The sequence below is a fragment of the Rattus norvegicus genome, chromosome 7, assembly GCF_021556685.1.
Source record: "Rattus norvegicus strain SHRSP/BbbUtx chromosome 7, alternate assembly SHRSP_T2T, whole genome shotgun sequence".
NCBI classification, from domain to species: domain Eukaryota; kingdom Metazoa; phylum Chordata; class Mammalia; order Rodentia; family Muridae; genus Rattus; species Rattus norvegicus.
Genome location: NC_141540.1, coordinates 59,673,892 through 59,699,535, shown reverse-complemented (window position 1 = coordinate 59,699,535; position 25,644 = coordinate 59,673,892). Strand labels below are relative to the sequence as shown.

Sequence of the window (25,644 nt, the reverse complement as noted above, 5' to 3'; positions counted from 1 at the left end):
ATGACAGTTACTTGAAAAAAGAAATTTAACACAAGGTACCTTTTATTCTGGCCTAAAAGTGTCAATTAAGCTTAAGTGCTTGAGAATTTAAGAAAGGATGTACACTGCAAATCCATAAAAGTTCAAACTTACTTCTTCAGAGTTAAAGGGCTCTCTGTTCACAAAGGACTTAACCTGAGTGGAGAGATCCCAGAAAACTTAACAGAATATAGACAGTTTCAATAAAGATTCTTAGTCATTATTTTTATCCAAAAGGGCATGGTGAATTCAATGCACCTCCTTAATTAACAAGGATAAGATCAACATTGAGGGCAAAGCCCATCCATAATTGGGTCCAGGGGGATACAGGACAGCAAACAACAGATAATCCAGGCAGACACGGAGGCATGACACACATTCCAAAATGGTACCTGACCAGATTTTCTAAGCTTAAAGTCCAGGGAGCCAAAATTGTACTGCCAAGAGCACCTAATCGGATTCAATGATCATTTTGAAAAAAAATCAGGATTAAGTACCGCTAATGAGCTTTTCATTCCTTGCTTTCTTATCACAGTGATTCTAGTGCGCTGTAAATTTTCCTTCAGATATTTTTTAAGAACCTGCACTGTGCTTTATGAAATGATTCCGCGACTTAGGACATAACGTCTGCGAATTAACACACACAATTGAGATTGCTCAAAGATGGGTTGTCAGTGATTCAGTTTGTTATTAGAACCACCTAGATTGTCTAATGCTCATCCCAGTTGCATCATGGCCTCCTGTTTTTCTTACCCAAAGGCTTCATCAAGGTGACTCCGACGACTTAGTGTTTTAAAATTGAGAATAATCATGGCTTGCCTGTTCGTTGCTGTTAGATTTGCACAAGCCCTTAGCAACAGACATGCAAAGAAATGTGTCCTTTGAGTTAGGGGATAATGTTTATCTGCTAGAGAAAGTTTCCCTTTGTCCCTAACAAAGAGTCGTCGAGGTGTGAAACTCCTAAAATGGCAAAATACACTCTTGTGTATGTTTATGCTTTTGAATAGTATAGTTTTTGTTAGAGTCCTCTGTTATAATAAAAGTTAAGCAATGCTCTTACTGTAATTTTTAGTGCTTTCATTCCTTAGACAAAATTCTAAGATCACATTAAAGACAGGGAGAGCATACCTTACATCCGCTTTGATATTTAAATGCACCATTGGGTGAACAGATTTTTGAAATTGTGATACTATGTCACTGTAAGGAAGTGTTGCGTGCACCCTCTCTTCCACAATACTAGCCTATTGGCTGGGCCAGTCTAACAGCTTTGTGTGGAGGAGACTCTAGAGATGCAAAATGTACAAATATTAGTTGTTTCAGTTGAAGAGAATGGCCCAGAGATTAAAATTGCTTGTTGTTCTTCTGGAAGACCGTAGTTCGATTACCAGCCTTGCCTTGGGTAGCTTACAATCACCTATAACTCTAGCTACAGTAGATCTGAGGCCCTTTCCTGCCCCACTGCAAGCACCTGTACAGATCTGGCATCTATTTCTATAGGCACCCAGACTATGCATAAACAAAAATGCAACCTTAAAAAGCATATTAGGTGATTGTTTTACTAAGACTTATCTATGTGTGGCTACATATCTGCACGCATGAATCTCACCCAGAATATTCCCCATTTTTCTTACTTTATTAAGACTGCTCATGAAAAAATTAGCACCGCACGTTATTCAGTTAGAAGAAAAGAATACCATCTTCTATGTCTGAAATAGTAAATTGAATAAAAGCATAGGAAAAATATTACGTGGAATTACCGAGATTTCGGTTTTTAACTTACAGAATTTGGGAAGAAATGAAGCTAATGCCGTCTTGGTTTCTCTCATTCTCCACACAGGAATATATTCTAAAACAAGTGGCAACAACCTACAGCAAGCTTGGATGGCCAAAGAACAACTTCAATGGCTCTGTCGTTCAAGCTTCCTATCAACATGAGTACTGTTTGACTTTACTGTTCTCCTCCTTCCCCAGTCTGTGTGAATGCACACACTGCTAGTGACACTGTGACTTCAGCATCACCAGGTTGCCTTTGTCTCAGTCTTCATTTTGCATTTCACTTACCTAGGGAAGACTGCAGCTGAGCCACACAGGTTTTGCTGCCTGGTGATGAGAACAAAGCAGTTCAGGACTGTGTTTTCATTTAAGAGCTGTTTGTGTTGTGGTCTTGGGATCAGTACCTGCACCCTTGAGTGAAGGACTAGCTTCAGAAAACAGTGTGCTTAACTCCCATTCAGTTTAATTCAGTCTCTTTACACAGCACCATAGGATTTCCATGTCTAAACATATTTTGTGTTATCTTTTACTTACCTACCGTATTAATTACCTTTTCCACGCTGTAACAAAATAAGTGATAAAAGGAAACAAAGTTTTTCCACACAGTATATTTCATACAATAGATTTTATGCAAATATATGAGGGAAGGTCTTTCCTTCCCACAACTTCTCCTAGATATACGCTACCTCCGTACCCACCCAGTTTCAAGTGGTTCTCTCTCTTGAGCAAAAACCAAAAAGAAAGAAAGAAAAAGAAGAAAATAAAGACAGACAAATAAAACCCAGTAAGACAAAAGAAATAAGCAAATAAAACAAAAAAATCGAATCAGTTTTGTGATAGCCAAGGACATCTGGGCATGGAGTCTCTCACAGAGTATGGTGTTTATACATACAGTGACTCTAAGTGGAGAAAGTTGATTTTTCCTTGTCTGGTTTGAACCTGTACAAGTCTTATAAAGGTTGCCACAGTCTTTGTGAGTTCGTATATGTGTCAGTCCTGTTTAAATAGAAGGTTTATTTTGCCCCTTGTTTCACAAAGATACTTTCCAGGAGTCATCATGGATGGTAGTGGGTGAGTGAGGGGAATTATCATATTGTATCCACACTCAGGAAGCAAGAAGAGGTGAAGTTTATGGTTTAGTTTGGCTTCTTCCCTTTTCCTGAATAAGGTCTAGGCTTCTGCCCAGGGAATGATACCATGTACATTCAGAGTGAGTCTTGTTTCTTCAGTATTCTATCTCTGAAAACAACAGGCATATCGGAGACATTTCTCCATTGCTAAATTTGAATCCAATCGAGATGTCAATGGAGATAACCAACATATGAGAGATGGTGGTCTGTCTGTCTCTGGCTTTCCCATATGTGTATTTTCTATCTGTATCCAACCAACCATTCATCTGTGTGTCCATCCATCCATCCATCCATCCATCCATCCATCCATCCATCCATCCAACCACCATACATACATACATACATACATACATACATACATACATACAAACAAACAAAATGAATTTCTCTGATTTTTTCACATAGTAACATTTTATTTAACCATTTTCCCCCTTTGACAACATACATACAGAGAGCTACGGAGGGAAGTGATAATGTTGGCCTGTAGCTTTGGGAACAAGCACTGTCACCAGCAGGCGTCAACTCTTATTTCAGACTGGATTTCCAGCAATAGAAACAGGTAAGGTGGAGCACACTCTACACTTCTGATGGCATTTTTCAGATCTTGGTGGCTACATCCCTCTTATCAACTGGGGAAAAGCAAGGCAAGAAAAATACACAGAAGAACACTCACTGTCTCAGCTTCACTGTGGGCAAAGTAGCAGCTTGGAAGCTATGATACATTCATCCTGGGACAGTTACTCAGGCTTTAGGCTAACTTTCTTTGTCCTGGCCCTCACTCTTCATATACATGGAGGGAGGTCACCTTTTATTAAGTCTGGTAACTTCCTTATATGAAAGAAATTAACTTAATTTAAACTCTTAAAGGTTTTCATAAAGGTTGAAATATTTATTCACAGCCACCAGCATAGATTATCAACAAAGAACCAGAACTGATGTTTAAATGAAAAACTAAAAACCAAAAGGTCGTAAGCAAGGCCTTTGCTCTTTGGGTGCCCCTCGACAATGACCTTAACCTTGTATCTTATCTTAGAATTTTATGATGCATAATATTAATACAAATGGAAAATTAAAATTATTTAATAAAATGTTTTTAAGAAAACATTATTCTATGAAATGTCACATTTTAATGAAAGTGACAGATGTATCATACCTCTGTATGGCTTATAGACACATACATCTTATTGACATAATGGTAGTTCTTTGTATTTCTAGGAGTCTTTCTTCATATATATATATATATATATATACATATATATCAATAAGATCAGTGTGTATGGATGTGTGTGTTCACTCACGTGTGTGTGTCATCTATTAGACATATATAGGTATAACACATTTATTACTTTCATTAAAATGTGGCATTTCATAGACTGATTTCTTAAAAATATTTTATTAAATACATATATATATAAATATACATATAGTCATACATATACTTTCATATATATGGAGCCAGTTTCCCAAAGTGTGTATGTATGATATATATGATATGTGTGTACATATGTATATATATGATTATTTTCTGCTGTGTGTGTGTATATATGATTAGATTCTGGCTTCCATGATTAACTACAGAACAACAGTCTCATGGGAAGAGAAGGGCATTTAGAGGATGATGTTTTGTGGGTCACAAGAGGTTTAACTCTGATGTAGGTCTTTGTAGTGAAAACCTCTCAGAGAAACATACAACTGAAGCCATTAATACTTGCTTTGGGAACAATTTGATAATTGTCCTAGCAACAATTTCACATTTAAATTTAATACCTCACTGAGTCCAAACCAAAGAATGGCAGACGCATTTAGAAGTGTGGTTCAGGAGGGAAAGCCTTCATTGGAATGTTTAGTGATCCTTTAATGTTTCTCACTTCCTCTAACAGTCCCCCTCGTTCTTTAAATGATTGTTTCTGATCCGATGCCGAGTTAAGGGGGAAAGTACTTTGTCACTATCATCTGTCAACTGTTCCATCACATCTGTCTTTCTAGGCCCAAAGTGTCATCATTTTAAAAATTTTACTGACGTCAGCACTTAGTATCCTTCGGGCTAAGTCTTCTGAAAGCTGTCACATTAGAATTGGACACATTATAAGACCTAATCGCCTGTTGTCCTCACCTCCTCTGAGTCTGCCACATGCAATTAGAACACAAAAACATTTACTTAAAATGTAAAGTGAAAAATTAGGACATGTATCATATATACATGTATACAATAAATAGAATGAACAATATTAATATTTACAAATTATAATATCTATTGCCTTATCCTTTATTTTTACAAGGTTTTCTATTGATGTATTTATAAGGTATTTATTGGCTATAAATACATCCTTTCTTTGGAACTAATAATTGATTTTAATCTTTCACTTAACTTATCTATGTGAACATGTTTTTCTTTCTGTTTCATTAAAATGTGCTTGACAACACTGTATATTATCATAATTTCCAAAGAGCATTCAGGCTTAGCATCCACATTTAGAAATTATAATTATTGTGGAAAGTCCTCTAATTTTAAAAATAATGATTTACCTGTAAACTTTATTAAGCAAGTTTTTGTGTCCGATGGTAGCTGAAAAGCAAATAGAAGTGATCTCAAAATTAATAGTGCACAGTTCTATTAATCGTATAGTATGACGGTGGTGTTCAATATATTTATAGTTTATTTTCTGAAAAAAATTAGCAAAAGAGAGGGGGAGGACATGCCATAGGAACAGGTTTCTGCTTAGAAGGAGCTCATTCTCTCCCGTGATAGATAAAGCTAGCTTAATTAGGCTTGGACCAGGGGCAGCAGTGGCTCTGTACCAGAATGTAAGGCAGAAGGATGAGATTCCAAGTGGCACACACAGGATGCTGCCTAGTTTAATAAGTATACTAGTTTTCACTCACAAGCCTTTGTAATCTATTATTCCCATAATTCCTTGATAAATGGAAGTTTATGCATAAGTGGTCAGCTCATTTTGGCTTTGATAATTCTGCCTTTATTCATGGTAAAAGTCATTAAGGCAGAGCCAAATATTTTGTGATTCCTTTTGACAGTTCCTTCATTACTGTTATGATCTCTGCTTTGTTTTCTTTTGTGCTGAGGCATGCAGATTTGCGGAATGGAGTTTACTCTGTTTACTAAGCTTTGCTTAAGCGACTGTGTGGTGTGCCCACCAGTGGTCTACTGAAGCAGAGGACACGATTTCCACTGAACCAGTGCATGTGAAGATTAGGGTTTTCTCTCATTTATTCACATGGCATCTTGATAGTAGAACAACAAACACCAGGAAAGATGGTTGACAGATATGCTAGGTTTAGCTTTCTTCCTTTTCAATATAATATTTTTATTTATTATTTGGGATTTCCACACAATGTACCCTGGTTACACTCAAGTTCTCTCAAGTCTACCCACTACCCTTGTGACCTTCCTACCTATCCTCTACCCCCAAAAAGAAAAAAATAAAAAGGAAGAAAGACCACAAGTGTAATTTGTATTACCTGTATTCTCCCTGAAACATGGTCAACTCCCTGGGCTCAGCCTCTTAAAGAAAACTGTTTAATAAATATACTACTCCTCATTCACAAGCTTTTGCAATGTATTGTTTCCATAATTCCTTTATAAATGGAAGTTTATGCATAAGTAGTCAGCTCATTTTGGTTTTGATAATTCTGCTTTTGTTCATGGTACAAATGATTAAGTTGGAGCCAAACATCTTATAATTCTTTTGACAGTTTCTTCCCCACTCGCACCTCTTACCAGAAGCCATCAAATGGGGAGAGCTATATTTCAGCTTCTTTATCACAAATTTATAATAGTTCTCTTCGATGGCTTCCTATATAGGCTGTGATTTTGGGTGAATGGTGTGGGGAGGTGTAGAGACAGGTAATATCACCAAATCACCAAAAATAAAAGCTTAAGTTTCTTATATAAACAGTAAAGGGGGAAATAGACTTGAGTTGCTTAGTCAGCTTTCTTTTCTCACTGTTTCATTATTTACCTGGGACCTTAAAAGGGGCAATTTTTAAAAAAATTATCTAAGTGAGGAGCACTGGGAGTCACATAAATAACATGTAGAACAGGTTGGAAGGTGTGTGTTTACCATGAAAACTCAGAACAATGAAGCCGGAAGTCGTGAGGCTCACGTATCTTAGGAGGTGCTGTGGAGCTGTTTCAGCATCTTGACACATTAGGCAGATGGGCCAATCAGAGCCCCTGGAATCAGGAAAATGGAACAGATGTGAATGTCAGTGCAAGGAGGATAACGGAAACAAAGGCTGCCATGAATAGCTGGAGATGATGGCAGCAGGGAGAAAAAGCCAGGACTTACAGTGGGTGATACATCGGATGAGTCGACATTCTGATCCCTTTTAAACTATTCAAATGCTACAGCGTGCCGAATTGTAATGGTGATGTCATGCATAAAAATGTATTGAGCTGCCTTCAGGTCTTGTTAGGTTGCAATTTGCAGGCTAAGTTCAGCCGAGTGCCGCGGATCAGAACGGAGACAAATTGCCAAGCCTTCAGTAGAGAACAATACAAATGATAAAAAGATCGTGGAAATATGAACCGGGAGAGAGCTTGTGAGACCTGGAAATTTCACACCTAAAGGAGAAAAATAAGAAGGACCAGTTTTTTTTTTAATTTTTATATATTAAAACCATAAGACAGAAGTAGTTTCTCTCATTTGTTTGTAAGTTGGTAAGAAGTAGAAGTTCACTGAGTGAAGTACGGAGCGTTCTCTGCTACTGCAGATTAATTTCTACTTGACAATCTGTGCTGGGTGCAGTGGACTCCGTGCATTGGCCACATGGGGATCAGAACTGTTTTCAGTAATAGATTTAAGCTGAAATTACATGTGTGCCCACAGTATTTTTTCAAATAGCATTAGAGGGCACAACGAAGCTTTAATTGCATTTGGAGTGTGATGATGGTTAGTTAACATTGGATTGTTGGAGTACACAGTCCATATAATGTAAGCCAATCTAATAAATCCCCTCTCTAATACATATTCCCCTGATGTCTGTTTTCCTGTAGAGGACACCGAGTAATACATAGATTAACTTTGTATGAAAGATTTACTCAACAGATAATAGTGCCCTTTTCTAACATGTAAACCAGAAACTGACATCTTAACTCTACTTTAAAAAAATACTTTAAAATGGGGCTGGGGAATTAGCTCAGTCAATGGAGAACTTTTCTGGCACATGGATTCTATTCATTGAATCTTTATGTGTGATAGCATCTTTCTGTAATCCCAGTACTGGAGAAGAAAAGACCATGATTCTTTGGAAATTACTGGCCAATGAACCTGTCCTATATGGTGAGCTCTGGCTAAGTAAGAGGCTTTGTCTCAAAAACCAAGGTGGGCAGTTCCTGAATAACACCACCTCATGTTATCCTCTGGCTTCCACAGACTCACAGACACACAGACACACAGACACACACACACACACACACACAGACACACACACACATATATATACACATATGCACACATATGCACATATACACAAAGCACACATATATACACATACACATGCACACACACATATACACACATGTGTATCTATATGTGCATGCACAAATGTACTCTCACTCACAAAATCATACACTTTCGAAAGACAAAGTTTATTGAACTGAAATGATTTTAAAAATCCCTTTGAAACCAGAAAAAAAATTTAGAGGCTCCTCTCTGATATTTTGTGAGTTTAATCAGAAACTTCACTACTCCTGTAATTATTCATAATGTCACTAATATGTTACTAATATTGGTCATCAATCAACAGTTACCTTACTTTTAATCCTTGTTACATTTGAGACTACCAGGTTTTATGTAAAATTTTACTTTTAATTTTGCCCAAGGAAAATGCAGGTAGGTCCTGTAGAAGTTTTGCAGCTTGCCAAGATGACCAGTAGAAGGACGGGGCTCTCTGATCCTTTCAGCCTGATTCCTTCTTCTACTATATTTGGTTCATTGTACATTGAGTTGCCATATATAATTTTTCAAGACTGGTTTAAAATATTGAAAACCTAAAAGCAGTTAATGCATGTTAAGTGCTGCCCGCAGAAGCAGATATACATAACTGGATGAAGAACTGGTGGCTCTAAGCTTCAACAGGCAGTATCCAGAGCTGAGCACCCCAGTTTACCAGGTACCACATCAGTATTTATGGCTAAGTGGGTAGAGTGTGGTCTAATGGTCTGCATTTATAAGAAGATCCCAAGTAACGGTAGTGCAGTTGCTCTGGGGACACACTTCTGGAACTGCTGATGTAAGCAAAGAGAATTCCCCAGAGTAAAGGACATTTGTGATCAAACCGAGGCTGCTCAACTAGAAACCCTTGACAAAGCCCTTACCTTCCTTGTCAGACAAGTGGCAGTCATCTCTCTGATCAACTGCTCCGGCTGCAAGAGCTCAGTAAGAGAGGGTCTATCTACCCTCAGACACGTAAACCTCAGATGAAGTAAAGACAAACAAAACAACAAAACATGACAAAAACAGTCCCTCTTGTAGTGTGCCTCTGTGTGATGATTAATGTGAATTTTAAGTAGTGAAATCAGAGATAGTAACATTTATTAGATGTGTTCAGTGTTAAGCCCACATTACATAAGTTTGGGATTTTCAAAAGGTAATAGAGAAAAAATATTATCAAAGTTATTTTAAATTAGGAATGAGAGAACATTTATTCTTTTCCCCTTCTTTAAGAAAACACTGCCAATCTAGGTCTCTAAGTAAATATTATCTTTCCTTTCTTCTTTATGATAATTAGATGCCACACGGACCCCCATTGGTCATACCTTGTTACTTCTTATACTACAGACATAGAAACTCATTGCATTTATCTCTGTATGTCACCTTTGTCCATCATTTCTTGACTTTTATTAGAATATAAATATGGGAGGACAAAGGACTCTTTGTATCATGCCTTAAATAAATTGATTGGAAAATATTTGGGGGCTGGAGAGGTTGATCAGTGGTTAAGAGCATTGACCTTCCAGAGGGCCCAAGAACAATACTGAAAACCCACACGACAGCTCACAAAATCTGGCACCCATATATAGACGTGCAGGCAGACCATCCATGCACATAAAATAAGGATATGTTTTAAAAACCTGTATATTATCAACCTCTAAAACCAGGACTTAGTTTAACTTAACAGTCTATGAGATTTGGGAATTTCCGGTCCTGTTCCTTTAGAACATATCATAGATTGTACCAAACATTACATTCATGGATTCTCCAGTCAGAACTGCTTAGCCAGGAAAGTGTTAGCTTAACCACATAACTGTTTTACAGAGGAGTGAATAGAACGGGGAATTTAGATATAGAATGATAAGCACCTGGCTGGCCCAATCACCAGAGAATTGAGTTAAGGAATTACATTTTGCCCCTTGTTTTACTCTGAATAAATGTGAACTTTAGACAAACTCAAGCAGCTTCTTAAGAAAGGAGGTTTCCCAAAGCCTCAGTGGTTTTGTCAAATCTTCATACCTGCTATGTGAATATAAACCATATGCGTTTCCTTCTCTAGCTCAGTTATGGTACAATTTGGTCATTTGATACAAGGGCAGGTGCTGATACGTTCAGGAAGTGTATTTTGAGCAGTTCCTATTTGCTGGGTACACTTGGAATGTAGTAGTTTTCATCGGTTTGATGATAGACTCTCTCACTTGGCTTGAATTGACAGTGCATGGTCCTAGGTTATAAACCATAAAGTCTAGTGGAGTGACATCTTAGCTACTTTTCAACTGCTACAACCAAGCAATATGAACAAGGCATATTAATTTGGTGCCCACAATTTCAGAAGGTCTGTTTCCATGGACATCTTGGTGGAGAGCACAGAAGCAAGCAAGCAGGCATAGCATTAGGGTAGTAGCTGAAAGCTTACATCATTCATATATATATATATATATATATATATATATATATATATAATAGTTTCTTCTTTAAGGAATTTCTTTATTTCCATTTCAAATGTTTTTCCCTTTCCTGGTTTCCTGTCCATATGCCCCCTATCCCCTCCTATAAGGGTGTTCTCTCTCCACAACCCCCCACCTGCCTCCCCACCCTGGCATTCCCCTACACTGTGGGGTGCAGCCTTGGCAGGACCAAGGGCTTCTCCTCCCACTGATGCCCAACAAGGCCATCCTCTGCTACACATGCTGGAGCCATGGGTCTGTCCATGTGTAGTCTGGGTAGTGGTTTAGTCCCTAGGAGCTCTTGTTGGTTGGTATTGTTGTTCTTAGGGGGTTGCAATCCCATTCAACTTTTTCAATCCTTTCTCTAACTCCTCCAATGGGGACCCCGTTCTCAGTTCTGGTTTGCTACTAGCATTCGAGAGTTTACATCTTAATCCATATATATGAACCAGAGATAGTTAAACAGAAAGGGGATGGCCTTTGGAAGCTGCAGAACCCACTTCTAGTGACATACCTCTTTCAACAAGGCCAATCCTCCTTCTCAAAAATTTCTGCCAATCATGGACAAAGTATTAAAATACATGAGCCTATGAGGGTCATTATCATTCAAACCACTACAGGTAGAGACCAAATTTCAAAAACAGTCAGATAACTGAAATCAAAGCTCAAGCAAGTGTCACCAATGAGAAATCTGTCACCTGTGAGAGTCAAGACATTATTGTATAGGAATGAAATTATTGTATGTATTGATTATATCAAAATAAATTTTAAATTGTGCTGAAAGGAAGTTGTGGAATGAAGGAGGTAAAGTTTTCTGAGCATTACTGAGGAAGAGAGAGTGACCAACTCTAATGCCTGTAATTCTTAATAGAAGAAATTCAGAAAATATCATCTAAATAATTCTACAAGCTCCTGCTCTGTGCTGATATGTCTTCTAAAATATGCCTAGGATGGCATGCAACAATTTCTATCAACAAACATTTAAATAATTTCAAAGACTTAACTCACAGTGAACTGTTGAAATGCATTTCAAAATGTGGTCTTTTCTTACACTCCAAATGCAACCAGTGGACTCTAAAAAAGCAATTTTAATTGTGCTTATAATTAGATATTTAACAATATGATTGCTATCTCTTTGGCATAATATTTTTATATTTTAGAAATTGTATCAAATCAATTTTGATCATAATCAGGCTCCTACTCCAACTAGACCAATCCCACCTCTGCACATTCTCTCCCAACTTCACACATTCTTTATTTTCTCTTCTTTTTCCTTTTTTGTTTCAAGACAAGGTTTCTCTGTAATGCTGGTCTTCCTTGAACTCTCGTTGTAGACCTGGCTGGCCTTGAACTCCCAGATTTCTGCCTGTCTCTGACTCCTGAGTGCTGGGGTTAAAGGTATGTGCCACCATGCCCAACTTTACTCTTTAAATAACCCTCAGATTCAACTTGTTACTCTTGTTTATTAATTCACGGGAGGTCATTCTCTGGAGGTAGAAAACCTAGCATGGGCCTTACCACTAAAGAGAATCGATGTTTTTTTTTTCCCCTGCAGAAGTCACAACCGGCTGTTAATAGCTCCATAGTTAGTGATGTGGATTCATGTGCCATTTCCTTTTTCATGCCAGAATGTAGAGTTCACGTGCAGGCAGCCATAGCTGCTGTGAGTTCATGATAGAAATATTCGTGTCATGTCCACTTGACACTGTTTCATTCTCTTAGGTCGTCCTAGACATCAGGTTCTTAAAAAAATATTTCTGCCTCTTTAGGTTTTCTTCCCCCATGTCTCTCTGTCTCTGTCTCTCTGTCTCTCTGTGTGTGTGTGTGTGTGTGTGTGTGTGTGTGTGTGTGTGTGTGCGCGAGCGCGCGCATGTGCACTAGATGTTTTGTTTGTGCCTGAATATTTCCTGGCACTTAGTCTCCGGACTTTCACCAGCTGTGAATGTGTTAAGCACTGTCTACTATGTACACCACCCAAATAAGCTTCTCTGATGAGGTTTAAGATATGCACTAACTTATATGTATAGAGATACAAAATTAGAGGGTAATTTTCTACTATATTATTTAGAAAAATAATGTCCCTGGGGTTATAAGCTTCCCAACTATGGGTTCATGACCAGATTAATAGTAACACGTAAGTGTATCCTCCCATAGATCAAGTCTTAAAGACAATCAGAATGTGGGAAGTCACCCCTTAACATTTATGTCACCACTGCAGTCATGAGAATACCCCATTCCAGTCATAACTGTAGTTCACAGTATTCATATCTCAATAAGACTGTGGGTGACTTTCTCCCACAGCTTCCTGTACAAAATTCCCAATACTAAAGTTATCTAGAAGGGAGACAGCTTCCAGGCTATCTTGATTTCCCCAGTCCTATGACCAAAGTATATGATGTTTTCAACAATAGGGTCTTGCCATCAAGTATTGGTGAGCAACCCAGAGCAATGGGAATGATCTGTACTGTTCTGAAAATATTTAGGACACATCTAACCAACAACTTGATAGATATGTTGGCACCGGGTACAGAGTAGTCACAGACTCTATGTCGTTCTTCCTTTTCTCCAGGTCTTAATTCTAATATAATGCCTCTCAGAATCTATGTGCTGTTCTGTGATACTCTTCTGTAATGTTTGTGCCTTTATCTGTGTGTGTGTATGTGTGTTTATGTTTGTATTACATGCACACACTCATGTAGTTATTTGAATACATACAAACATTTTTTAAATAATAAGAATACAAAATAGAAAGTGATTCTTTGAAGCAATGTGAAAAGATTTTTTTCATGATAGACCCAATTTTTATGCCAAATATCATTATAATCAGTGATCAAAATGTCATTATCTGTTAACATGGACTTTCCTTTGTGATTTGTGAATAAAAATAATTTAAGAGCCTAAAATCATATCTCACAGATATCATCACCAATATTTAAAATTCTCTTGACATCACAGTGTCATGCCCTATTGGAAGTTAAAGCATAGGTGAGAATTATTTTCTCTCCAGGCGGTAGAAGTAATAGAATCACTTTTATAAAAGGAAAATGTAGTATTTTGGAACTTGGTTCAAGTGACGTAATTCACAGGTTCCCTTACTGCTTAGGTATGAATATATCACTTTCGAATGATTGTTTAGGAGAAACTGCTTTAATGAGAAATTAAAATCATTGTCTAAACAGAAAGCACACATAGCAGAGAGATGATCCAGAGCAGGAACTGAGAGATAACAACACAAAGTAGTTGTGCTTAACCATGGTGTGAATGTGGCTCTTAAAACTTAGTGTTCACTCAGCTCTTAATTTAGCTTCATTTCTCCTCCTCTGTTCATGTGTCTCATTACTTTTCATGTTATACATTTGTTTCATGGAAAACCAAAAGCCTTTCCTAATTATAAGGACGAAACTACAACTTAGGTAGACACATATAAAAGAGCTATCTAAAAACTGACATCCTAATATTATGTATATGGATGTCCTCGGGAACCTTATATGATTCTTAATTTTGTCTTTGTTCACTACCCTTTGAAACTTATAACTATTTGTGGTCTAATTTATATTACGTGATACACAGCTCATGTATTAATTTTAAATTTTCTATAATTTTCTTATTTGCATTTAAGTATTTTACTTAGAATACTAATTTACTAACTAGCCAATAGTGTTTTATACTTCCAAATATATCTTTGTACTTCCTAATGACCTCAATACTTTTATTCTTCAACCACAATTACAGCATATTAAAAAATATTGCTTCAGTTATTTCTAAGGGGTTAGAAAGAATGATACTTTATGAGTGGTACTATTCTCATTGAGTTATGTTCAATATCTTAAAACTGAGCTCTATTTTAGTCGTTCATATTTTCTCATGAGTGCAGTAGATCAATATCCTATATGAAGCCTTATCTGGTCATTCTTGGCTTTATACCTTGTATATTATGGAGCACACCTCATAGAGAGCTGTGTGCATGCTTCTGCCTCATTTAGCCTGGGTATGATAATCGCACTTGAAACATGACTCTTTGCAGAGGTATTGATTCAAGTTGAAATAATGTTGATAACACATTGAGGAACACACAGGCTTCTTTGGGATGCATATCAAAAACACATTCCATTAACATTCCCCAGACTGAAACATCTTTTTTCTTCCCCATGAGTTATATGATCAATGAAAATCAAAAGGATGATTTCTCTTCTTTTTTCCTTCATCTTTCTGTTCTGGAATTTGCTATCTCAGTGGCTAGGTATGCTGGGAAAGATTGCATGCAAAATGGAAACCCATTACCTTAGAATTCGGGTGGGATGGCAGATCCACTGCACGTTCACTCCATGGCAGATCAATATCATCAAAAGCATGTGCTGTATTGATGCCTCACTATCAATTCTTTCATTTTTTAAGGCTAAGAATCACAATTATTATTATCATACTTCATCCTGCTTTGTGACATCCCTGTATCATAGGGCCTGGTTTGAGTAATGAGAATATAATTAATATAAGATTTAATTTTCAACTATATTTCTAAAATCAACCATTTTTGAATGTTTTTCATAGTTATACCTATCTACCCAGGAGTAACTAAAACTACTACAATTTTTGATTAAGATATAAAATATATTCTGAGTCTCTACCTTGTCCTAGGCATGATGCTAGAAAGGCACCAGAGATCCAATGGTGAAGAGGATAATGTGGTTCTAATCTTACCACAAAATGACAACATCTTCACCACCCGCCACATACTTAATGTCTGATTTTTATGGGAAGGCAATACAAATGGAAGGTAAAGAAATAATCAGAGGCAGTGTTGGTGAGGGTGTCTGCATTGCAGATTTTTAGCTGATCCCCCATCCCCAGTAAAGAGTCATGTTAGTGAGTTTAAGAAGAAAATGTTAACTGTAAACAATGATGGGCGTACAAAAAAGTTTTCCTCATCAACATCCTTCCTCAAGATTAGTATCTTGGATCTTGCTAAATGTTTAGCTGAATGAGCAGAATCAACGGACATAAGAACATCCTTTAAAAGTTTTGCAAGATTTTGTTTTCTCCCCAGTTAATCTGCTTGTTTGTGTTTTATTTGCTGAGTGAGCAGAAGTCTTATTTAACTAATTATGCATCGTCATCAGAGTCTAAGGGAACTGTGTTCCAAGATCAGAGTATATTACCGAAGGAGTACTTTGTAGCAGCTACATAGGTAGAAGAGAAATAATGCACAGAACCAGTAAGGATGCTGCTGTGACTTCTTTTAGTTAGTCTGTCAGTCTTTGCTAGTTACCAATAATCACTATCAGAAAGCACACTTGTAGACACACAAAACTTCATAAAAGAGAGATTTGTAAGCCTCCTTTTCCATCTCTGGGCTCACACTGAAATGTCACCTGACCTTCTGAGGTGGAAAATTTAATAAACTTAATAATGTATTAGTAAATTTATAATTGACTAAAATTTCTGTCTGTCATGTGACATTCGAATGACTGACCTAGTTGAAGATCTAACTAATATGGTTGCATTTTTTATTAAATTTATGTATTTATGGAAAGTTTTCTTTGTTTTTTTTCTCCATCTTTATTAAATTGGGTATTTCTTATTTACATTTCAAATGTTATTCCCTTTCCCAGTTTCCAGGCCAACATCCTCCTAACCCAACCCCTCCCCTTCTCATGGGTGTTCCCCTCCCCATCCTCCCTCCATTACTGCCCTCCCCCCAACAATCCCCTTCACTGGGGGTCCAGCCTTGGCAGGGCTAAGGGTTTCCCCTTCCTCTGGTGCTCTTACTAGGCTATTCATTGCTACCTATGAGGTCAGAGTCCAGGGTTAGTCCATGTATAGTCTTTAGGTAGTGGCTTAGTCCCTGGAAGCTCTGGTTGCTTGGCATTGTTGTTCATATGGGGTCTCAAGCCCCTTCAAGCTCTTCCAGTTCTTTCTCTGATTCCTTCAACGGGGGTCCTATTCTCAGTTCAGTGGTTTGCTGCTGGCATTCGCCTCTGTATTTGCTGTATTCTGGCTGTGTCTCTCAGGAGAGATCTACATCCGGCTCCTGTCGGTCTGCACCTCTTTGCTTCATCCATCTTATCTAGTTTGGTGGCTGTATATGTATGGGCCACATGTGGGGCAGGCTCTGAAGTGGTGTTCCTTCAGTCTCTGTTCTAAACTTTGCCACGCTATCCCCTCCTAAGGGTATTCTTGTTCCCCTTTTAGAGAGGGAGTGAAGCATCCGCATTTTGATCATCTGTCTTGAGTTTCATGTGTTCTGTGCATCTAGGGTAATTCAAGCATTTGGGCTAATAGCCACTTATCAGTGAGTGCATACCATGTGTGTTTTTCTGTAATTGGGTTACCTCACTCAGGATGATATTTTCCAGTTCCATCCATTTGCTTATGAATTTCATAAAGTCATTGTTTTTGATAGCTGAATAGTATTCCATTGTGTAGATTTACCACATTTTCTGTATCCATTCCTCTGTTGAAGGGCATCTGGGTTCTTTCCAGCTTCTGGATATTCTAAATTAGGCTGCTATGAACATAGTGGAGCTTGTGTCTTTGTTATATGTTGGAGCATCTTTTGGGTATATGTGCAAAAGAGGTATAGCTGGGTCCTCAGGTAGTGCAATGTCCAATTTTCTGAGGAACCTCCAGAGTGATTTCCAGAATGGTTGTATCAGTCTGCAATCCCACCAACAATGGAGGAGTGTTCCTCTTTCTCCACATCCTTGCCAGCATCTGCTGTCGCCGGAGTTTTTGATCTTAGCCATTCTGACTGGCGTGAGGTGGAATTTCCCTTATGACTAAAGATGTTGAACATTTCTTTAGGTGCTTCTCAGCCATTCGATATTCCTCAGCTGTGAATTCTTTGTTTAGCTCTGAACTCCATTTTTAATAGGGTTATTTGTCTCCTTGCAGTTTTTTAATCTACTTAAGAGGACAGTGGGGATATCAATAGGATTTATTACTATTTTAAAGTTCCTATTTCTATTCATTTTCTTATAGTCACTTTTAAAACTTTTGTCTGAATGTGTTAATTACCAGTTTTCCTTTATAAGTAAGATGTAGAAATAAGTATTCATATGTTTCTTAACATTTTGAGCTTTTTCTTGACATTTAACTTTTAAAAGCTACATTACTAACCATGTATCAAGGCAAATACTCAATACAATTTCTTCAAGGTATTTTAATTTTTATAGAACCATGCTTTCTGAAGGTGGCTTGATTTAATTTATTTTTCTTTATACTGTAATTGGTTTTTCTCCATATCTGCCAATAGTAATTTTCTTATTGTGCTAGTATTATTTGCTCAGTATTACACTGATGTCAGGCACAATACTATTATCTTCATGTCATTTATCAAAAATTTGCCTATTGATTAATTACAGGCCAGTTTTATTTCAACAGCCTGTTAATCACAGAACAAGTGCAAAAGGATTATAGACCTACACGGATAACTGAGACAGCTATCCTGATGAACCTTATAATGGGAGTTATCATTGTTTACCTGGTGAAACCTGAGCAGCCAATTCAAATACGTGTAGTTAGTTTGGTAAACATCTTAGTCAAAGCAAATGGATTGTACTTACAGGTGCAGATACAGGACCATTGTCAGGACTGTTGACCATAATAACGATTTCTTACACACTGTACCAAAACAGTACAAGGACCTCTGCGATTGCTAAGAATAGTTCTTCAGCAACGCAACTCTTCTTAACATTTCATCTTGTAAATATGGCTTACAATTGATTGAACATACATGATTTACTGTATGAAAATAATTCAAATCAGCCTCTCAATACAGTATAACATTTTTAACATCCCTCTCATGACCAAATTAGATATGAATATTAAAACTCTTTAAAGGATATCTTAAAATAGGGCAAAGGAAAAAAATAATAATACCTTCTAGCTCCCTGCTAATAATGGAGAAATTAAAAGCATGCACACATATTGCCAGGGTTGAATGAAAAGTGACCTCTAAAAATGACTCTAAATTCCAAATCTTATTTATAAGTATAGTCTTATTAGTAACGAGGTCTTTTCTAAGATGATAGCGTTAAAGGTCTCAAGATGACATAATCCTGACTTGGAAAGACCCTCACCCAATGAAGAGCATTCTTACAAGGTGGAATAGAAGGCACAAGACAGGAATTGAATTGTGTAAAGGCAGAGACAGAGAGTGCAGTGACTCTACACTGAAGGGATATGGGCTTTGGTGCACCAACAAAGCAGGAAACATAGGATAGTTTTACCCTTAAAATGTCCAGAAAGATCCAACCATTCTGTTTCAGACTTCAACCACCAAGCTTACATGAAAAGCTTCATGTTGGTTATCACAGTAAAACCCCTGGGAAACTTTTGCACATACCCTCAGCTTCTATTCTATCATTAAAAGTTGGTATAAATTCAGCATGTTCTTATGTTTTTCTTTTATTTTGGTAGTATGCATAGTAGATATTCTCAATCAAACTTTTGACTTTATCTTCCTTACAATGTTCTTGGGTATGCAGAACAAAATAGAAAGGCTGTCTTTCATATCACTCACATAGGTCAGACAGTTATTCAGAACTGCCAGCCGTCATATTATATTTCAAGTCTAGATTTAAAAAAAAGACAAGAGCCCTCAAATAGTATAAAGAAAATAATCTATATAAATTTCTATAAAGCTAAATGGCAAATATTGGTTAGTGTTATTTAACTTTTAAGTATGAACACCCTTTTTCTCCCAAAATGTGCATCATTGGCACAGGGTGTCCTCACATGCTTATTGCTTCAAGAGGATGAAAAGCTGTAACTGGTCTAGGACAAGGACATTGATGAATACATATTTGCATTACAAATATTTCAGCTACTCCACAAAACAATGAACTTGTATGTTTTCCTCCATTATAGCATTCCAAAGCAAATTCTGCTTTTAAACATACTTTGCAGTATTTTTTTATATCGGATATTTTATTTATTTACATTTCAAATGCTATCCCCTTTCCTGGGTACCTCTCCCAAATTCCCTATCCTCTTCCCCCTCCCCTGCTTCTATGAAGGTGCTCCCTCACCCACCCACCCACCCACTCCTGCCTCCTCACCCTGGCATTCCTCTACACTGGGGCATCAAGCCTTCACAGGGCCAAGACCCTTTCTTCCCATTGATGCCCAACAATGCCATGTTCTGCTACATATGTGGCTGGAGCGATGGCTCCCTCCATCTGTATTCTTTGGTTGGTGGTTTAGATGCCGGTCTCCTATTTTTTTGAAAGGATACAAATCATTTGGTTTGTTAACTACATATTTTATGACTATTTTTAATGAGTATAATTTATTAGATATAGTGAAATAAAGTACATGTCTTTGAATACATACATATGTGAGATTTAACAGACATTTGCAGATTTTTCAAAGTGAAAAGATAATGGGAAGGTTTAATATATGTATGTATAAGAGATTTAATGCACATATATAATATACATATATATATATAAATATGTATGTATTTGTCTGTAATACAACTTCAGTTTTAGCAGATAATTTCAGATTTAATATGTATAAGAATTATTTTGTAACTTCCAAAAGTACACCACTTTATTGTGTACTACATATATCAGCTGATGTCTGAAAATTTTACATGGTAAAACACATGCACATACTATGGCACAGTTATGTGCGCGTGCACATACACACACACACACACACACACACACACACACAGAGGCATGCACAAATACTTGCCTTTTATTTTCCAAGGTAAGATGTGTTTTGGAAAAAAGACATTTCAGGTGAGGAAACAGACATTAGTCATTCCTTTTTTCTTGGGATAGCTTTGTTGTTATGCCAAGAAATTAACTTACGACAGTTGGTTCTGCCCAGGCTGGAGAATCCTCTGGTTAACCTCAGTGGCATTGGCATGGATTAATGGTATAAAGAGAAACTGCATTTGTTCTGATCACTCCCCTTTACAGGGGCTGTACTTTGATGGAAATAATAGATCTGTATCATTTTCCAGCCTTTGTATGAATACGAAACATAATGGTTACTGCTATAAATTATTTCTAGGTAACAAATGCCATTTGGTGAGGGGGAGCTGAATATATTGCTAAGGGTCTTGAAGATGCCCATACCTAGGTCATGATTTGAGCAGCAGTGCTTGTGTACTTGCTAATGGAATGGAAGCTTCTCATCATTCATCTACCATCTGAACAGTTAAGCTAGATTACTGACCCCTAATTATTGTGATTCAGACAGCATCATTAATATTTTTGGTATGTGTATACTTGGTATTAGCAAAAAACAGAGTTAGAGTGCCTTGGCCAGAAATGAGTGAAGAAGAATCCACACACTCACCTGGGATGGGCAAATGAGAGAAGATTTGTGGATCACAGGCTGATGATGCTCAGGAAACACGTTGTCTTGTTTTTAACCCAAGTATTTATAAATAGGGCAATTTATCAGCCCCCTCACAATTGCAGCTGCAACGGTGTACATCTTAGATTTCAAATCAGGCTGTGTTCTTACACTATTCATATCAGCAGCCTGATGGTTCCTGTTTTGTGAATCATCACAGATTTCTATATTCTCCACTTTTGTCATGGAGCATTCGTGGCCTGCACTGGAAGAGAGTGATTCCACGGCATGACAAGAAGGTCCTCGGAGCACTAAATGGGAACAATTCTGCCTTTGACCTTAGCTTTCCAGGGGATGAACTTAAGTCTCATGGAGGACAATCAGAATCTGAAAATGTTCTAATTACTTGTCCTTTACTATGCTGTCTTTTCATTTGTCCTTGACATCCTTGTTTGTGACACTGATGAGTACTTTGGCAGGCAGTTAAGGCCACTATAGTCTTTCTGCCTTTGCTTTGATGCTTATGTGCGCATGTGTGCATGTGTGTGTGTGTGTGTTTGTGTGTCTGCATGTGTGTCTGTCTGTGTGTGTATGCATTATTCTATCAAAAGATTCTCTGTGTGTGTGTGTGTGAGTGTGTGTGTGTGTGTGTTTGTGTGTCTGTGTGTGTATGCATTATTCTATCAAAAGATTCTCTGTGTGTGTGTATGTGAGTGTGTGTGTGTGTGTGTGTGTGTGTGTGCGCGCCTTACCCATCGCATTTTATAAAATGGCCATATATTTAGCTTTCATCACCCTTCTCCCTGGTAGTAGGAAAAAAATCCCTCCATTATATCTGGAACATAAACATTTAAAATAATTTCATATGCTTTATTTGAACTTAAAGTGAAAGTCCTTTACAAAGTAAAATTCTCCTCAATCTTTAAATCCTCTTAAAAGAAATGTAGTTATATCAAAATATGGTTAGTCTCTGAAGAGTTAACATCTCGCCACCAGCCATAGTTCCTTTTCTTTTGATCTAGGAAGAGCAGCTCATATACCACAGCAGATGTGCAGAATAAAAATCCCAAGAGTATCGAACTGAATCGGCTCAGAACACGTTCTGAACTTCTACCCACATTTGCTTTTATCACCAATAGCTTCCACACAAATTGTTTTCTAGGTAGAGGGGCATTGAAGGGTGTTTTTGAATGGGTTTGTCTTTTTTCTGAGACTTTAGTATTCCTTTTGTTACACTTGGTCTTCACTAGAATTAAGCATAGCCTGTGCATAAGAGAGAACTTTCTAGGGCAGCGTCTTCCTCAATATGATGTGAAAGTGCTTTCCTAATGGACTTGCTACCTAATGCTCTTCACACTATCACTGGCTGCACATTTCATACAGGATTTTGTCCCTCTGCTGGGGCCATTATAGAAATGCTTAAATCTAGCACTCTTCTTGGATGTCGAAGCTATTATAGGAATTCCCGGGGTCATCATAATTGATTAACAAGTGCCAGAAACTTAGCTCTCTCATTATAAAAATGTGTTTTATGGGACTGATGTAAACTTGAATTTTTATAAAAATAAATTATTCAGTTTTATTTTGATTGTTTAAAAGTACTTATGCCTGCATTATACATCCCATTTATCACTTAAGAAAGATAGGAACATTAGCTGATTATTACCTTCTTCTAAAACTTGAGGCTAGGGTTGTACCCATGCTGGTAAAATGCTTGCAGTGCAAGTGCAAGAAATGGAGTTGGAGCCTCAGCACTGAGGTACAAAACCAGACTGATAGTCAGTTCTTGTTATGTAGTGCTAGAGACATGGATGAAGGAGATCCCACACAGTCTGACCTAGTTGGTGAGTAACAGTTCTTCAAAAGGAGAACAACAGTGAGGAAGGTTGTCCTTTGGTCTACACATGTATGTATAGGGACACACACACTCACACACACACACACACCACAAAACAAAACCACAAACATTAGAAGTAAAGGGTACTGCATTGTGCACACTACAGAGGTAAAGGCCATGTATGCACGGGGCATTGGATGGAGATCAACCCACTTATCAGTTGCAACAGCCCTGTCAGAACTTAGTACTCCCATTTCCCAGATGAATGACTTGACAACTAGCACAAAGCCATAATTTCTTTCTAAATATCTTTTAAGTTGTATTCAAGAAGGTGTTCTTGGGAGTCAGTCAGGAGGTCGAAGAATTGGGACAGAGGGAGAGAGAGAACAGACGCTCTACACAAGGTCAACCTGTGTAAAAAACAGGTTGGTTTTTTTCCCCAGCTTGGTGTTTTAATTTCTACTGGTCCTAGCAAACAAAAGGGAGCAAACACATTTTAAAGCATACAATTTGGTGCATTGGCAATAAGGCCTCAACCAAAGCTGTTCATTCTTAGAGGAGATACCCAGTCTTTCAAATGAGTGAGCTCCATGGTCGTTAATTAAAATTAATTAAACGGTGGGCCCCACTCCTTATTGATGGCATGTGAAACTCCACTGAGAGGCAGTGCTGTTCTCATAGAGGCTCCTGTGAGCAATATTTCTCCTTGTCTTTGAAAATAATTAAACCCACATTTCAATGTTAATATGATCACTAATGAAAAGATTCTTGTACTAACAGAGCAAGAAGGGACTTTAGAACCTTGGACTTTAGCCCTGTCCAATTAGGATGAAAAACGAAGCTCACAGCATTGACCTTGACTCACCCTGACCAGAAACAAACTGCTGGCCAAATTAGTTCTAGGGAAGCTACTTGAAAACAGATGAATATTTTTATTAATTATAAAATATATTTTGAAAGTAGTGTTTTTTTCATCCAATCAATGTAATTTTTCTATGGAAGATGTTTTAAGTTTTAACAGTATATCATTAGTATCATGTATGAATATTCAATGGAAGTTTTATGTATGTGTTTTACTCTAATAATAACAAGCTTGTCTTTGCAAATGTAATTAAGTGTTTGATGGTTTCCCACATAACAGCAAAACTATTTAATTACTAAACTTGAAGTCATAATTTAGCAAAAAGACTCCTACTTATGATACTTGGACCTTGAAGAACATTTTAATATTCTTCTCTTTATCCCTTCAGTCGTTTCCCCTATGAATAAATATATTGCATTATTTAATTAAAATTATATTAAATGTATTCCCTGACAATATCATACATAACACATTCTGATTAGTCTCATCCTCACACTTCTGTTCCCCACCCGTATAACACACATTCCTCCCTCCAAAGCCTTTCCCACGCTCACCACTTATGTCTGTTCTGTTTCAAGGTCACTGAGTTGAACCAGGGCAGCATGCATGAAAAGGAGTTTTGTAACACTGAGGTCTTGTGGTCTCACCAAGAGTACACTGTTGAAAACAGTAACTTCTACTCACCGGGGGCCAATAATTTGCCCAGTAGAGGAAGGGTCTTATGAGTCTTTCTGAATATGATCTTTGGCGATTTTCTTGTTTATTTGTTTGGACATCTTCATTATAATTAATTGGTTAAATAATCAGATTACTGTGACTCGATCTCAGTTCAGTACCTTTATGTTCTGAATCTTTGGGTTCTCCCTAAATTATCTATAGGAAATTCTTAACTTCAAAAATGACTGTGTTAGGAGGTAAGGTATGGCCTTGGAGAATTAATTAGATCACAAAGCAGAGACCTCACAGTGTAATCTTATTTAGAAAGAGCTCAGAGAGCTCTGTAGCCCCATTCTGCCAGAGCAAGATAAAGGAGAAAGCTTCATTCCCTGTCCTTGAGAAAGGATCTTACCTGAAATTAACATTATTGCTGTGCTGAAGACAAACATCAGTCTTCGGATTTGTAAGAAGGATCTCTCTTTGTAATAAGCCCCATGGTCTATAGTTACAGTGGCTCCAACATCCTAACCCTACCATCACTAGTTTTTTTTTTACTCCACTTTAAACAAAACACCAGGGAGAAATGCCCTTTTCTTTCTTTTACTTAATTTTAAACATCTACCTCCAAAGCATTTCATCTTCAAGCCCTTGCCTTTAGCAGGATAAAAAGTTAAATGTGTCTCTGAAACATGAAAATAAACGGTCCCATACCGATATACTGGATCTCCATGCATTCAAAACTTACTACGCAGATGAACTCTGTCATAATCCTCCTTAAAATGAGAATGGGATGAAAAGCATAACAGGAGTCACCCGAACTGGGGAGTCCTTTCTGTGATGTTACCACTCTAAGAGAGATAAAAGCACTTCGTCCATTGTGGATAGCATCTTTCCATCTTTCATGCCAGTGAAGGGGCAAGGCTCGCTCAATGTCAGTGCTTGTGTATAATACGTAAAGAAGTGAAACACAGCTTTCTTTCCAGCCGATGAAACCCTATTAAAAGATTTACTTCCAAGGCAGCAGTTAAAATGAAATGACCATGGGGATATTCACATCTTCATAAACAATTTTCATGTTCACTAGGAAGGGGCCCTTGATCCCTGTAATCCTGATGTGCAGTGTCTCACAGGACTCATTTGTACCATTCATAACTAT

The 25,644-nt window shown here is 37.5% G+C and overlaps 1 protein-coding gene across 1 annotated transcript in view; it reads left to right on the top strand.

The window, feature by feature from the left end:
* Trhde (thyrotropin-releasing hormone degrading enzyme) overlaps nt 1-25,644 on the top strand; it is a 404,767-nt gene that overhangs the window by 359,637 nt on the left and 19,486 nt on the right. Inside the window, 2 exon segments of the mRNA NM_001108991.2 lie at nt 1,856-1,953; nt 3,373-3,480. Of these exon segments, the coding sequence (NP_001102461.1) occupies nt 1,856-1,953; nt 3,373-3,480 (206 nt within the window).